Source organism: Dermacentor albipictus, chromosome 3, assembly GCF_038994185.2.
Source record: "Dermacentor albipictus isolate Rhodes 1998 colony chromosome 3, USDA_Dalb.pri_finalv2, whole genome shotgun sequence".
Lineage (NCBI taxonomy): Eukaryota > Metazoa > Arthropoda > Arachnida > Ixodida > Ixodidae > Dermacentor > Dermacentor albipictus.
The window spans coordinates 68,591,265-68,607,379 of record NC_091823.1 but is presented as its reverse complement, the minus strand read 5'-3'; the positions used below and the strand labels follow the sequence as shown (position 1 = coordinate 68,607,379).

The 16,115-nt window shown below is 48.5% G+C and overlaps 1 protein-coding gene across 1 annotated transcript; it reads left to right on the top strand.

Moving 5' to 3' along the window:
* The first annotated feature begins 1,596 nt into the window (after positions 1 to 1,596).
* Positions 1,597 to 4,992, top strand: LOC135918989 (uncharacterized). Its single transcript, XM_065452720.1, has 2 exons — positions 1,597 to 3,134; positions 4,355 to 4,992. The coding sequence occupies exons 1-2, from the start codon at positions 1,612 to 1,614 to the stop codon at positions 4,869 to 4,871; spliced, it is 2,040 nt and encodes a 679-aa protein (XP_065308792.1). The 5' UTR covers positions 1,597 to 1,611; the 3' UTR covers positions 4,872 to 4,992.
* The last annotated feature ends 11,123 nt before the right edge of the window (positions 4,993 to 16,115 follow it).

The window sequence follows — 16,115 nt, the reverse complement described above, 5'->3', positions numbered from 1 at the left end:
CTGGAATGCTTCCCCATTCCTGTCAGATGACATCAATCACTTGGACAATATACGGGATTGGATACGGAAAAGCAAATCACATTTAGATGCATTCCTTCACCTGCTCCTTACTGACTAACCAGAGGAGCGAATCCAATATTGCACTGCGGCCTCACGCGTACTCTTCAAGACCGATCTACGCCTCGTAATTGCAGGGCTTGGGAATATCTGGTAGTATTCACGAAAAGGCAATGTCTCGATGATATGAATGGGCTTGGCAGTCCAACAAAATGATGCCGAACGGTTTCCAAAGGACCTCACTCCCATCGTATGGAGGTTTCACCTAAAGCGGCTCGGAATCGGCGTTAGTTGAATCCCCGTTGCTCTGTGCGGCTGCAGCTGCAATCTTTGTAAAGCCAGTGAATATCGCAAACGTAACTACCACTCCGGTTCGAAAGCGGCGTAGAATCACGCTATCAGTTCTACCATAGTCTAGCGGGATGGGGTTATCGTTATCTGGATGTCGGCCAAAACCGCTTGTCTGTGCAACATCGCTTGTTGGGCCATCTCGCAGTAACCCAACCAGGACTCTTCGTCATCTTCGGAAGTAGTGGAAAGAGAGCCCTCGTTGAGGCAGCTGTGCTGGGGAAAATCCTAAACATCTCCCGTGGTCCTCTCGGGGGTTCTCTTCGTTGGCGGCTATCCTTTCACGTTAAGGGATTCAACTTCACTTCCACGATGGCGCAGTTCAAAGAATATTCTCTTGACTTGCCAAGGGAATCGCATGCTTGTGGCACTCTTGCCGCAGGAGTGACATGGAAAGTGAATGCACACTTGCTCGTAGACGCGAGACCGGGCGGCGTCGATGCGCGGTGACGAGACAGCAGTAGAACGGGTCCGTGTCGTTGAAGGGTGCGAAAAATGCTGTGACAAACACTTCCTCCAGGATGAGTTTGGTTCGGCGCGAAGTGTGCGTGATAGACTAGTTTCTATCAAACGTGCTTGCGGTGCTGCATTCCCACAAGATTACGTTGAACAAAATGTTCCCTGGTGAATATGGGTTCAACTTCGTCATGTAGTTTACATGATGCAAATGGTCGGCCAAGAACAGCGTTTCTCGCAAACTACAAAGAAAGCTTCATTTAAACCGATTCTCATGCGCACGGGATGGACGGATGAATGGATGGATGGATAGAAAAACTTCATTTTGGCCCATTAGGTCGCGCTAGTTTCCTAGCCCGAAGCGGGCCGCTCCCACGTTGGGCCCGAAATCCACACACAATTTTTTTTTTAGCTTTGCGCTTGTGCACTGTGCAGCTGCAATGAATTCTTTCGCGGAGGACGCTGCCCACGCTTCACGTGTGCGCACGATTTATAGCTTCAGAAGAAGAAGAACAGGCCGACAATGGGTTATTTTCGTGATATAGCATCTTCGTCAAAATTGGCATGACCACTGTTCAAGAAAGCGAAACAGAAAAATAATTTATGCTCATTATTAATTAAATATGGATAGCACAGATCAATAAGTTAACAAAAAGCATAAAGTTCACATTATTTTTCCACTGAGAACCATGGCCAATTCCCCTCCTCGCGGGTACGTGCGAGAATTTCGAAGGAATAAGAAGAAGAACAATGAGCGACACAGAGGAGGCTCAAGACGGATACGTCGTTCGCCTTCCCCGCAGACTCATCGTGCGGGCCTTGATGGTGATAACGGCAAGCGTCTTCCTCTTGGTTGTTCTACTACTGGTCTTTGCGATAGGGCCTCGAATGGCACAGAAGGAGATTCCGGAACCCGAGCCCTTCTGTTGCCCCAGCGATGGGCGCCATATCGTCGCCGTCGTCAACGACTCGGTCGACCCTTGCGAGGATCTTTACTCTTACATCTGCACCTCTACCGTGACCAACGAGGTCGAGAAGCCTGCGTCGCTGCTCGAAATGCTTGAGGCGATGATCACCACCGCTACAGCAGCGAATGGCTCCTCCGCCTCCGCCTCCTTACTGTCCAAAAGTAGGGCGGGAATGTTCCTCCAGAAGCTGTACGCAGCCTGCGTGGTCGCCGCGAAAGGAGAGAGGCAACGCGACGAGCACGGCCGGGGCATTTCTTTCCTCTCTGCGCAGATGGCATCAGCTCTTTGGGACAGTGGAAAAGAGCTGCTAACCTGGATGAACAGCACTAATCTACTGACGTACCTGTTTATTACGAACTTGAGGTACCGTATCCGGTCGGTAGTGGAAATAGTCTACACCAGCTGGGACACGACGCTCCTCTTCAGCCACGACGCCTTGGACTGGGGCTCCGAGATGCACCTACTATGCGAAGAATGCGTTGCGGCTGCATTGATAGTCTACCATCAGCACGTGAACAGTAGCCTTGTTGGCAACGGTGACTTCCGGGAGGCAGCCAATGGCACGCTCGTCACGTTTGACGATGTTAGCGTCTTTGCCACGCGCCTTCACAGGCTATATTCGAAGAAGAAAGTCGTGGGACACTTTGTGATGGACAATGTATCACAGCTTTGGCCTGCCGAAGACATCCTAAATTCCTTACAAGTACTACCTTGGCTGGACTCAAGCGCAAACGTGAACTTTGAGTGTTTTGCACTCAATCAGATTGTCGTTCTTCGAAGCGAAATCACGAAAAGGGAAAACTGGGCTGTCGGGGCTGTCTATCTCATTGCACACACGGTCGCTCGAGCCTTTATGAGTATTTCTCCAGAAGCAGTGAAAGAAGTCCACTGCGTGATGTTAACCACTACACTGAGACAGCTCGTGAGCGCCACGTTCTGGGAGTTGTACGGCACGCCGGAGAAGGAAACTGTGATTGCGGACATTTACAAGAGCGTTCTTGATGCAGTGGCCCTTGACGTGTCTAGGCATATTGCCTCCAGCGGAGATCAAAACGCGCGCCTGAGGCTAAGTAACGTAATGGGCAATGTTACCCTCGTCACTGCTGCCGTCACAAACGCCAAAGTAGGCCAGATACCGCAAGAAACAGATGAAGACTACGCACGAAGCCTCTTGGTCGCCCGATCGTTTGAGTTCGAGGCGTGGAAGAACCGTATGGCTCTTGGCCTGCCTACATGGTTCACCGAGAAGCCTGTCCTTCATACGAGGCAACGACTGTACCTAGAGGTGCCAGCGTCCTTTTATGGGTGAGAACTAGGGAGGAAAACAGCCTTCGACAGCATGGCCTTCCAACACCAATATGGCAATCTTTCGCTTGGGGCCTAATTCACGAAGCTTTTCGTTAGTAAGTGCTGTTTGCTTATTCATCGACCGCATTCGCTGATATGTCCAGTATCATGATTGGCTAGCATCTTCTCTTACGAGCAAACTGTAGTTACTTATAGAGCGCAGTTCATTGGCACCCATTCCCGCGTTTCGCGTCGCCGTCGGCCTCGCCGTCATGACTTGTCGTAAACAAGGTCATCATCCGTGCGCTGCTCTAGCTGCGCACGCTACTGCTGCCATCTCTCGCGCGTGGTGCAGAGTCTTGCTCTCCTCTTGTCCTCCAAAGCCGGATCACGTGTTATCGCCTATCCTCTCGCCCCGTTCGTCCGTGCAGCGCCGTTGCGGCGACTCTCACCGCTACCATCCACTCCGCCCTCGTCGTCCCTTGTCCCGCTGTCGCGACACTGCCGCGGCGGTCACTTCTTGCCGCCTCGCTCGTGATCCACGGCTCTCCGCTCCTCCGTCTCCGCGTCGCGTGGCTGTGCGGCTCTCAGTCGTGTGTCTCGCTTCCCCGTTTGCTGGGCGCGTTCCTCAGTGGCATTTGTCGCCTCGATGTGCTTGCGCCTGGCTATCCTTCTCCCGCCTCCACTCGCGGTGACTCGAAAGGCAGTTATAGCGCTTCGTTCCCTTACTCCTACTTCCCACCCCGACCTTGTGCGGCCACATTGAGGCCTGTGTGTGAGTGAATGAGTGTGTGACCTCTACGCAATACCCCTGTTCTCCTTCCGTTTCCTCATACCACCTCAGAAGAAACATTAAATAATAATTGCTAATCTCGCCCCCGCCCCTTCTCCGCGGCCGTGACCCACTATAGGATGGCACGATGGCGCGTCGACGGAGCCGTCTGTTCGATAACGGCTGATCGCGGTGTGTGCTGCCCAATCTGAAACGCAGAACCACCTCCGTTCGGAACTGCGTGTTATGTATGCGGTTGCCTGCTGTTACAATAAGGCAGCAGCTGCGCTCAAAGATCGCATTCCCAAGAAGCGCAATCGCCGGCCAATTTTTTTTTATTGGGTATGTTCCTCGAACATTGCCACAGTGTGACTCACAGTGATTCCGCAGACTGGCTAATGCGAGTCACCTCCGTTGGCATCATAAATGTGAATGTCCGAGTGATTTCTCTGTCTCTCTCTCGCAGCGTCGTACACGTCACCAAGGGTCCCAGCCCGCTCAACATGGCCGTGCTAGGCGTACGCGTGGCCGAGATTCTGTGGCGCGTCGTGCTCCTCGAAGAGTGGGATGGTGAAGCGCAGGTCAAGGTGGACGCGCTGCTACGCTGCTTCAGTCACGCCTTCACTGCGACCCACGTCCACGACCATCGTGTAAGCGGGGGGGAGCACGCGATCGCCGTCTCTCTGGCGGCCACCTCGTTGGCCCTGCGGAGCGTGATGAGGGCGGCGCTAGTCCAGGACTGGTACACAACGCGCGATGTGGGAGGACGCGGCGGCGCTACAGAGGCTTCGCCGTCACGACTGTCGCATGCGCAGTTCTTCTTCCTGGAGGAGGCGTACGCCCGCTGCCCGCGCGGAGAAGCCAAGTGGCCCGATGCGAGATGCTTCAACGTGCCTGCGGCGTACGTGCCCGAGTTTAAGCGTGCCTTCGAGTGTCCGCACAAGGAGAGCGCAGACACGCTTAGGACATGCGCCATGGTGTGAAACCTGCCAGCTCGCTCGACGACTTGAAAATTCGAGCGAGATAGTGGCACCCATCAGTCTTTGGTGCTTTTGTGTGCCCCTTACTTGATGACCTAATTATATACTTGACTGTTCTTTTTAATGCAAAGCATACTTTACCTCTTTAATAGCACTTTGGGTTAGGTGGGTAGGTAGGTAGCTTCCTGTCAAGACTTCTACGTAGCGAATGTAATTAATGCCGTTTTTCGTGTAATATTGTAATTTAACGATTACTTTGTTTACTGGGAAACGCACACTGTAATTCACGCACACTTTTTTTCAGGAATAGCTATAGTTTCGGCTCTGAGCACCTAGATTTGGCGGTATCTATACAGTGCTGAGAGAGAGAGGAAAACGTGCACATAGCGTACATCCTTCTCACATCAGCGTCATGAAGCAATGTGGCAGCAACGTGAACATGGCAGGCTTTCAGATTTGCAACCGTCTTGTGGATATCCTGTCTCTGATATTTTCTGCTATAGTAAATTTTTCTCTCCCTCTCTAGTTCTCCTTGAAGCGCTTTTAAGCGATCTTCATAGTCGCTAAAATGTGCTGCTCAAGTCTTCTTCGCTTAATATATAAACAAGTTTTTGGTCGCTAAGCGCTTATATTGGCATCTTTGCGGCATATGCATATTTGACCTATATACGCCTACTTTTGCAACTATAACCCAGGAAACGCATTTCTAGGCGGAATAATGCTATGTTCACACTACGGTGGTAACGCGCGTAACAGCTCTTTTGGCGTATGGAACGTAACGGCTGTAAAAAACGTTACGGCAGTTAAGCCGGCACCTTTGTTCACATTTACTGCTGCTTAAATTACGGCTTTTACAACAGGCCAATCAAATTTGGAGCTGCAGAATCGACGTCACCAGCGGTCCAATATGGCTCCTGCCAACATGCGAGCGCTGGCCGAGATCGAAGAAATTCACGCTCAAAACAAACTTATAGTCATGTATTCAATCGCCCAAAGACGACGAAGGTGACGCAGAAGGGTTTGGGTGCGGCAAGTATTTCTCGACAGGGCCGTGGACGGTGATATTCACAACCTTTTCGCCAAGCTCCGAGTTGGTGACGCTGCGATGTTTCATAACATCATGCGCATGTCGCCCCAGCAGTTCCGCTTCCTTGAAAACCTAATGAGACCACTCATCGAAGTTCGGAGCATGCATCTGCGGCCATCGATTTCCTCGGCGGATAAACCAGATGAACTGAAAACAGTCTCGCAAGGCGCACTGCAAAAATTTTCACGAACACAGCCAATCGTGCGCACGGAATGGCGGAATGGCACTTCCCGCGCCCGGAGCTGTCTGCAGACGGGAGGACGAAAGTGTCGTCACCGGTTGTTGAAAGCCGAAAGCTTATCGGTCATTGGCTGTGTCACAACGGTCGTAACATAACAGTCATAAATGTTGCCGACCCTTTAACACTCTCACCCACGATTTTTGCGAAAATTGCGCACGTTGGTACCTTTACGTTCGCAGTCTGAACTAGACGCATACGCTTGTTGCGCTTCCGCTTACGTATGTTACGAAAAATCGGCGCCTTACGAACGTAGTCTGAACATAGCATAACCTGCAGCGTTACATTGAGTTACCTTACAGATCTGGACACTTTTTCAAGGAACGCGAATGTTTGCTGGCATCCGTTACTATTAGTCGTTTAAGTTCATAATTACTAACGATTGAAGAGTGGCGGAGCATTAGCGACGGCCTCTTCCGACGTTAATGCCAGGGAATAACCTATGGGAGCGCCTTCCCCTATTCCTTAAACAATGAAGCGCTGCGCTTGAACGCGGCATTGAGTAACCACAATCTTGTGGTGGAATTACAGTTGGTAGTAACGGTAATGGTGGGCTGTAGCAAATGGCTGGTTTAGCCTTGCGATCGACGCCGGCTGTTGCTCCACCTGTGCGTCTCTTACAACTTTACTGCGGTATGTCACCATATGTCCATCAGACCAGTCTTTCTTAGGAAGGCAAGAAGAATATGTGAAGTTCTTCTTGGGCTATAACTGACCCTTCTGGGAACAAAACGTGTGGCAGGCACGCATGGCGGAAGGTTGTTCTTCTGCAGGTTGCCAAGCAGAGCATCCTTTTACCCTCAGTATTTTCGTTCTATGCCTCCTGCCCCTTCACTTGCAGTACAGTTAGGAGGGTTGAAATACCCCCTCCTCAATAACCATGCCGGTGTACTAGTAGATCCTATATTGTGAGCAAGGTGTTCATACTTACAACACAACCCTTTCCTCCAGCGCGCACATCGAGCGAGTTTTCGGTGCTGCTGCAGACGACGTCACAAGAAAATAAGGAAAGATTAGAGAAGAAAATTTTGAAAAGCAATTCTTAGTGAAAATAAACAAAATCCGCCGTGGTTGCTTAGTGGTTGGGATACTAAGAGCGAGTTCATGGGATCAAATCCCGGCCACGGCAGCCACAAGTCGAAGGGGCATAAATGCCGAAAAACGCCCGTGTACTTAGATTTAGGTGCACGTTAAAGGACCCCAGATGGTCCAAGTTAATCAGGCCCACTAGGGCGTGCCTCGTAATCAGATGGTTGTTTTGATACGCAAAACCTCATAATTTATTTTGAAATAAACAACGTGTGAAGGGCTGCAGAGGACGCACTGAGAAAGCCATTACAGCTCGCTCTGTTGACTGTATTTATGGAATGTTCATAAAGGTAGGGCGAAAAGTAACGCTTAATTTTTATTAATTGCTCAAGTACTATCGTGGGGCTGTAATTGGCAACTGTAATCAAATACACATTTGAAAGAAGTGATTGTAATTAGTTCCTTATTAATCTGTAAACGCTCCATGCCTGTTCCTGCCTCGCCTCACTTTAATAAAAGGAAAATAATGTGGGACCGGTTGCGAATCGAACCTCTGCCGTCGAGTATCTGTCAGATGTTCTGACCATTAGGCAACGATTGCCTTTTTTCCTTTTTTCATGGTTCCGAAAGAAATATATGTCTGCATACCGTTCATTTGGATACTGGCCGCTCGGAATTACCGGGAGCTTGAATTTATTTGTAGGGATGTGCGAATATTCGAAATTTCGAATACGAATCGAATATTTGCCTTATTCGAAGCGCATTCGATTCGAGAAATGCATGTTCGTAAATTCCTGAATATTCGAGGATGGCCGAATAATGGTCGAAACAGCGAATATTCGGACAGACTGTGAATAATTTATCAATTAACGAATTATATGCTTGCTCCACATTCTCCTAAGAACATGTTTATTCACTGAGAGCTTCACATGATCCGCTCATTATCTGTATGCTCTGCATCGAGATGGCAAATTGGGCGAGTTGGTTTGGTTGGGATTCATAGTAAGGTTCGTTACAGCGCAACACAAAACAGGTACAAAATAAGGTACCAAACGATGACACAGTGTTACAGCACTGTGATCTTGAGTGCTGTAACTAACCTTACTATGAATGTGTACGCTCTGTTCCAGTCGCTCTGTGTACGCTCTGTACGCTCTGTTCCAGTATGAATGTGTACACTCTGCATCAGGCTCGTGAGACATGATCAGTTTCGATTTTTTTACCAAGCTTTATTCCAGGGCTCTTTCATAACAATATATGATGTACTTTCGGGCTTTGTAAGTATGCGCAATAAGAAATGCACATAGAAAATGTTACCTGGACAAATGTTGTCACAGTGCATAGAGAACCCTTACTTTGTGAACATGTTGAGCAGTCAATTTTCCTTCGCGATAATCTGTAACAAGCGTTTAAGCGTTTACCTGACAGAGCATTACCTGACATTACCTGAGTGCATTACCTATAACGAGTGCCTCTTTAATCTGAAGCAACCTCGTAAAATGCAATATTATTTTTAAAAGGGTAATAAAGCTATTGTTACCTCGTTTTGCAATTTTTGAATACTACACATATATTCGATATTCGATTCGATATTCGAAGACAGTTTTTCGCCTTATTCGTATTCGATTCGTATTCGAAAATTTCAATATTCGCACACCCCTATTTATTTGCGTATAATAAACATTCTTGCAAGGCAGTATAACGTTGTCGAGCCCTTTCGGCACGTTAACGACATCGCTCTGCCAACATTTCTTGGCTGAGGATCAGCTTTAGTGGCATTTTTCACGTTCCCTTGCACGGCACCGCGATTTTCGACAAGCCACCTGGAGCTAAAGAAGGGGAAGCGGGCCAATCGCATACGTCGGCACCAGCCTACTTATTCGGTTATCTACTTTTACTGCAGCGTGGCCCTCGCGTCTTGTCAGCCTATTCGACAAGAAACACCTGCAAAGACAGGCAATGCTATTCGTTCTGAAGGCAAACAAAAGCGACCTTTCATAAAATAGGAGAGCGTTTGATTGGCCGGTTGAAAAATTGCAGTGGTTCACCGACTGATGCTAGTGTCGGGGGTTAAGTAAATTTGATGTCAGGAGAATGGAATAACAGGTTGGAATAGTATTACGCTATAGGGACCATGGACGCACGATCTAGCTGTCGTCATCGTTCTACCGTCCTCACTATCTCGTTCTCACTGCGTTTTCATGTCCTCGTCAGCACGCCACCAACGTTACGCCGACATCAACGTTTCATCGTCATTTCGCAGCCATCGATTTTTGCACCGTCACGACATCGCGGTCACGCACTCGTAGCTATTCAACAGTCGTCGTACCTTCGTTGTCGTGCTATTGCTATTCTAGTATTGTCGTCATGCTGTCTTATACACGCCGTTGCCGTCATTCCATCGTCAGCATTGTGTCGTAATGTATACAGTCGTTGGCATGCCATCATAGCAGTTTCATCGCCTTCATGCCATTGTAATCGTTGTGTCGTCGTGACACAGTTCGTCACGTTGCGGTATACTTATCGTCGTCGTTTTAGTGTCACCGTCCCATTGACGTCGTGCCGTCGCCGGAATTCCTTGTACTCGTCATTCAATCATCGTCATGCGTGGGATCCACCTGTTCGAGCGCCACATGTTCAGGTTGAGAGAAGCGCTTCCCAATAAATGTGTGTACAACTTGGTAGTCTTCTCAATACTGGCGAATTGTCGCTAAACAGAACAGCGTTCTTCGCAATCAGCAATGAAAGCTTCGCTAAACCGATTGCCAGAGCTAGTGGGTCTACTTATATTTTATTATTTCTGTATAACTCATTTGGAAACGCAATGTACATTACACACATTCCTAGGCTCATGGCTGAGGCTTCTCTTGTTTCACTACTTTTGAGTACTTCGAGTCCCACTCTTTTTGTTACCCGGTTGTCTTTTCTTTCTTGGATCCGAGCCATATAGAGTTTCAGTAAGGTGTAGCCTTAGAAGAGTTGGGAGATTTGGGCATCATATAGAGTTTCATGCTAAAGGCTCAAGCCAAGAGAGAGAAAAAAAGAAAAGATTGCTCTGACACAACGGACAAAAACACGGAAACGCATTCGAAGCCATGTTTAAGTAAACAACAGAGCTTCACACCTTCGTCGACGCCGAAGCTGCGAGGGCAACCACGAACAAAGCTTACTTACTCTTGCCGGTGCCACGCGAAGCCAAGCACGACGTAGTTAAGCGTCGCTCAGCGGAACTCGTTTGCCCAGAAACTGCCTAGATATGTTGTTAGTGTAAGCACTTGTGCACGTACGCCATTTCATTAGATCGCTGCAGCGCTGTAGAAGCTACAAGACGAAACAGAGGGTTAGTCTCTAGTGCTATGCATTAGAGAACTGCGCAAAGCAAGAGCGAAAAACAACGGATAAGTATAACAAATAACTCAGTTCACCTGATCCTTTTCTTTCGATATCAAGTAGCTTCGCTTGCCGACTGGTTCTTGGCCTTTCCTAACAACATTTTCGGTTTCGAGATAAATGGCATACATACCTTCGCATTCCTTACAATGTCGAGAAAAGGGTCGGCATTGCGAATCATAATGTAATGGTGCTATTACATTGTTTTTTTTCTCTCTCTGCACTTCGTCAGTGGTCCGAGTGACGCTTTGCTTACGTTATCAGGATCGGCCGGTCACGATGATAAGAAACGCAATCGATCGAAGGGATTCATTACAGTTGATAAGACCAAGCTTCCGAAACTGTGAATTTGTTGGCAGGGTGCTTGCGAAGCCGCCCTCTTGAGCTCCGTTCTGTCACACACACGCGAGCACTAATACATGTTAAGAGGATTCTGTGAAACGAATTCCACTTTAGCCGAGTTTGACATGCTTTAGAGCTCTAGTATGTTTATACTTCACGGGACACTTCATCGCGTCAGTCGCTTCCTGTTACCACTTGGCGCACTTCGCCTGTATGGGTGTCGAAGCTGCACCGGGCATGGGCCTATCAGGGTCGAAATTTCCAATGTCATCCACACACGAAGTTCGCGGTTGATCAGTGCGTAATTGCTTACCGATACCAACAACCCAATATACGACCGAAAAGGCGTCGGCCACCCACGAGGTATTGTCGCGAGCCAACAGCCTCGCGAACTCCAACGCTGATCGACCCATCCCAGCGGCGTAGCATTCACGGCGCTGCGCACTTTTAAGGACACAAACTGCACGCGCTGTTGCAAGTGTTGTATGCTGGAGTCACGCCCAAGGTGTCGCCCCTTATTCTCAGCCGGGGTGCATGCACATTTTAGTCTCGCTTTATTCGGCGTTGTTACTTTCTCATTTCTTGCTCGGAGTCAGGTTCTGACAACAAAGGCGACGCCGAGGCAGCACCATGTGCTGGTACCGCGAGTAATTAGAGCCCGTTTGGACGAAGCGAGTTTCAAGGGTGTGCAGAGAAACACGGGCAGTACAGTGGTGGAGAAGCCGCCAGCTGTCCTTGAGCTCCCTCGAAGAGAAAGTGTCCTTTCTGCGCTTCTAACATGCTCACACGTGTTGCCTCAGGTCGTCGTCGACGCTTTAGGAAAAAGCTTCACGAGAAGCAGCCGCTGATGCGACGGTAAATAATTCTTACCATGGTTCAAGCAGTTTCGTTAGGTTAGAGGCACTGGTAGTAGTTACAAGTATTGTGGTAGTGAGCGTGCTGTTCACGACGGCTGCCAGCCAAGCACGAACTGCCATGAACTAAAGCATTGTGAATTCAGCTCCAGGACCCAAATTCACAAAGCAGGTTTTATGCTATGAGCCTAGAACACCGCGACAATAACAGGCGCAGGTGAATCGGTATAATGAACACAAGATTACCTGATGATAAGGGAACTTCAGCTCTTACGAACAAATAGTTTTGTAAATGTTTCGATTTTTTCGATTAATAACAATAAAGCTTGTAGGACTGACTTCTAACATCTTAGCCAGAGTAGGGATCATAGCCTCTTCTATAGCCGGTTGTCATGATTTCATGTCGTGTTGAGTGTCAGATATTAAATAAAGATGGTGAGCCGAACATGGAGGAGGAGGTATGAACGTTCATTGTGAGAAACAGCGAGAAAGTGTTCTTTCTTCGCCCTAGGTGGGTGGCTCTCTTAGTCCAGAGAGCCGTTGGCTAATGCCGCAGCCCGGGCCCGGTCCACCAGACTTCGCTGATCTTCCAGGCTCTGTGCCTTTAGCATTGCCGCCCACGTTTCTTCGATCGCTCGTAGCGGTTCTGAGGCATCATCTTACCTGTTTTTCTCGCGGTGTGGGCACACCGACACCATGTGTTGGAGGGTGTCTGGTAGATCACAATATCTGCATAGGTATGAGAATTTAGTGGGGTTGGAACCTTTTTTTTTCTCGTTTGTAAAAAAAAAGAACAAAAAAAAACTGTTCGCCTTTGACCGGACGTCTTCGCTAAAAATCTATGGGCACTTTGCTCAGCTAAACTGCGATAGGCGAAAGCCTATCTATGACTGCCTCTGTCGCTGTTGTCTGAACTGTTCTGCGAACGGACGTCGCCGTGGCCGCGAGCATGGGATGCAATCACAGCCATATGGCTGCAAGCTTTGTCGCCGATGTCGCCCACGCGCATGTCCGCGCCCTCCCATGCGCCTACTTGCACAGCGCTACTGGCATGGCGCCTCCTCTCTTTGCTCCCCTCGCCGGTAATCACCGCTTTCCTGCGTCCACCACGCACTGCGCCCGGACACTCATGAGCCACTAAAGTCTTACGCCTTAATATCGTCAGAGCATCACGATTGGTTGACATTTGCTCTTACGAAAAGCTCTTTCACAATGCACTCCGTATACACAAAAGAAATTCTTAAGAACAGGCGCCAGCAAAATGTGAGTGCGAGCATAGCAACACTGGAGAGAGAGAGTGGTAAACACACTCTCTCTCCCTCTCTCTTTCTTTTTTCTATACCTTTCCTCCTGTTCAGGGTAGCCAACTACACACCTGGGTAACCTCGCTGCATTTCTATTTCTCCCTCCCTCTACACAAAGCAAAGATAAGAAGAGGTACCAGGTCCCAGCTGTCACAAACAAGTGGAAAGTTACAATATAAACAGAAGCTTTAATTATATAAAAAAAAAGAAGCAGGGAAAAGTGGAGGTGGCACTGAGATTGACGGGAAAGACTAAGACGTATGGAAGGAACAAAATAAATATGGGCATAAAATCGAGAAACGGGGGCATGGCGGAAAATTGGATTCAAATTGGAAGTGGAAATTTCGGGAACAACGGAGCCTTCCTTGTTTGTATCGAGGCATTGCGAGTTCTGGCACCGTAAACATTTATGGGACGGCGTCCCCAGTTTGTCCGCGCTGCAGCACTTGTCAAGCCAGCGTTCGACTGTGAGCGCGCCCTGACGCAAGCGCATACGCTCGCGCGACAGAGAACGAATGCCCATAGCGTCGCTCCCCCGCTATCGGGCACGGAAGCGCGTTTCCTTGAGATAAGTGCCCGCATTGCGATAAGGTGAAAACGCGTTTTCCAAGACGAACGCTTGTAAGCAGCGAACGAGTGTAACAAATACAATCGGAATTTTGAGTTTGAGAAATGCACCCCATAAATACAGAAATGAGGAAGCATCTAAGTGAGCGGTTCGTTGACACAAGTATGATATGGATGAAATGAAGCTCGTTCGCCAATCTCACGTGTAGAGAATACGTCCTTCGCCACGCTCGTGTATTACTTTTTACTTGAATTTAAAAAAAAGCGAGCTCGAGTCACATTCTATTCCGTTCCTGCCAGAAACACGCGAGAACTTGACGCTGGATAAAAAAGAAAAATCGGGAACAGCGTCGCGAATTTTGCGAGTGGAATTCGGTGGGACAAGAAACTTGATGCGTCATGAAATGCACGACGCGACGAGGACAATCCTGCGTGTATTAGTCGGAGGCGCACCGGAGTGAAATAGAGAAAAGTAAAGAGAGTATGTTTGTGGTAAATGCCTCTATAAGAACGTTGGGAAGGTGCACATGCCTCACAGTCCTCACAATTCGCGGTCCGGCGACCCACGCGTATGCCGTTAGGGAAGAACGCAACGCCTACGAACGGCTAGATGTAACAAAGTTGGCTGAATGCAAGACAGCAAGTTGAATAAAAGGCCGCGAGCGTGAACGACATAGTTGAAGTACGGGGTCGCTCTCAACGCAGCGAGCGACACATCGCGAAAACGAATTGCCGTTTTCGGGAAAAGTCGGGAAAATTTCCCCTTATAAATGTAGAAAGAGATACTATATTTTTCGGTACAAGCGACACGGTCCGTATCCATCGCGTGTAGCTTTTACTTCTGTGGAATTTCGCGAATGTCCCTTTTTTTAGGCACCGTACCTTCATTTGACGCCCTTTCATCTTTCTCGTTTTCTCATGTCCTAGCGGCCAGCAGGGAACCTCAGTAAATGCGCTTCAAGACAGTGTGCATAATTACATTCGGCTTCCTTTCTCTGCAGCTTTTAAAAGCGAAACGTTTCTCTGCGAATCTCGCCGCGTTTCGTGACCGTGGGTGCCGCGGCCTGGCTGTTCTCTTGCCGACTTGCCGAATAGACCAACCAATCACGGTGGACCACGCACGCCGCGCGCGCGCGGCTGGGTTTCTTGCATCACAACCATGGGCGCTCGCCTCCGCGGCAGCGGCGGCGCCAGCCGAGTGGGGGAAAGACAAAAGAACCAAAAAGCACACCTGCGCGCATCGGTAGCGACTCTCGGTAAACGCTTCTTGCGGATAGAATGGATTCGCACTGTGCTACGTATGTATGCGCATGCTGCCTTTGGAACCATGACGCGTTCAAGGCGTCCATCGTACTTGCTGATAGTCAGCAACTACGCTTTACAAAACACTCGATATGATTTGTGTGTGCCCATGTGCTTGTGTGTGTGTGTGATTCCAACTCGTTGAATCTGCTGCATTGCTATAACTCTTACAGGATCGCCGACTCTCGGTAGCGATAAATTACGCGAAAGCGTGAAAAAGGACTGGGACATCACAAAAAAGAAAATATACTAATCAACAAACGACAAGAATTCGGCTTCCTTAGAAGAATTATGCACAGCCATCGCATACGGGGTAAGGGGGTGTCTCAGGGACGATGGCGTTCCGCTGCTGAAGGATAAACTCGCCGGCTATATTCCAAGCCGGAATCAATCAATCAATCAATCAATCAATCAATCAATCAATCAATCAATCAATCAATCAATCAATCAATCAATCAATCAATCAATCAATCAATCAATCAATCAATCAATCAATCAATCAATCAATCAATCAATCAATCGGTAACATGGATAACTAAATAATTGATTGATTCATTGATTGACCGCCAGTTATTTTTTCCGCCAGCTTGTCCGTCAGTTGGTCGGTCAGTTCGGGTGAGGACCATTTATGGTCAAACTGCGCATGATATCAAGTCAGACATGCAAAGTTGGAAAGTGAGGTTTTCAGTCTTCTGTGCAGTCTGAATCTTGCAGCTGCAATTCGGCACAAGCGATTAGGCCAGTATATAGATCCAGTTGAATTGACCACTGTGGTCCCACTCTGGAACTAATTTATTTTCCTCTCTGGTGAACGAGTTAGTGGGGCACTAACATTTTCGAGTCCAATGTGGTCACGGCAACAATCGATTCAGCAACTCGCAGACAGACACGAGGAAAGAATCTTGTTAGTTGACAGGAAACTATCAAAAAAGAAAGGTGAGACACAAGAGCCGCGTCGTTAATTTGTAAGCTGAACAGGGAATATATTGAGTGCAACGTGTTTATATATATATAAAGAAAGGTGGAATAGAGTAAGGATCTCGGCAAATTACTGGCCCGACATGCGGAAAGGAAATCAGCTCGGTGTGCAAGAGAAGAACTCTAGATTTGTTGGGCGCAGGTGTGCCAGTTCCG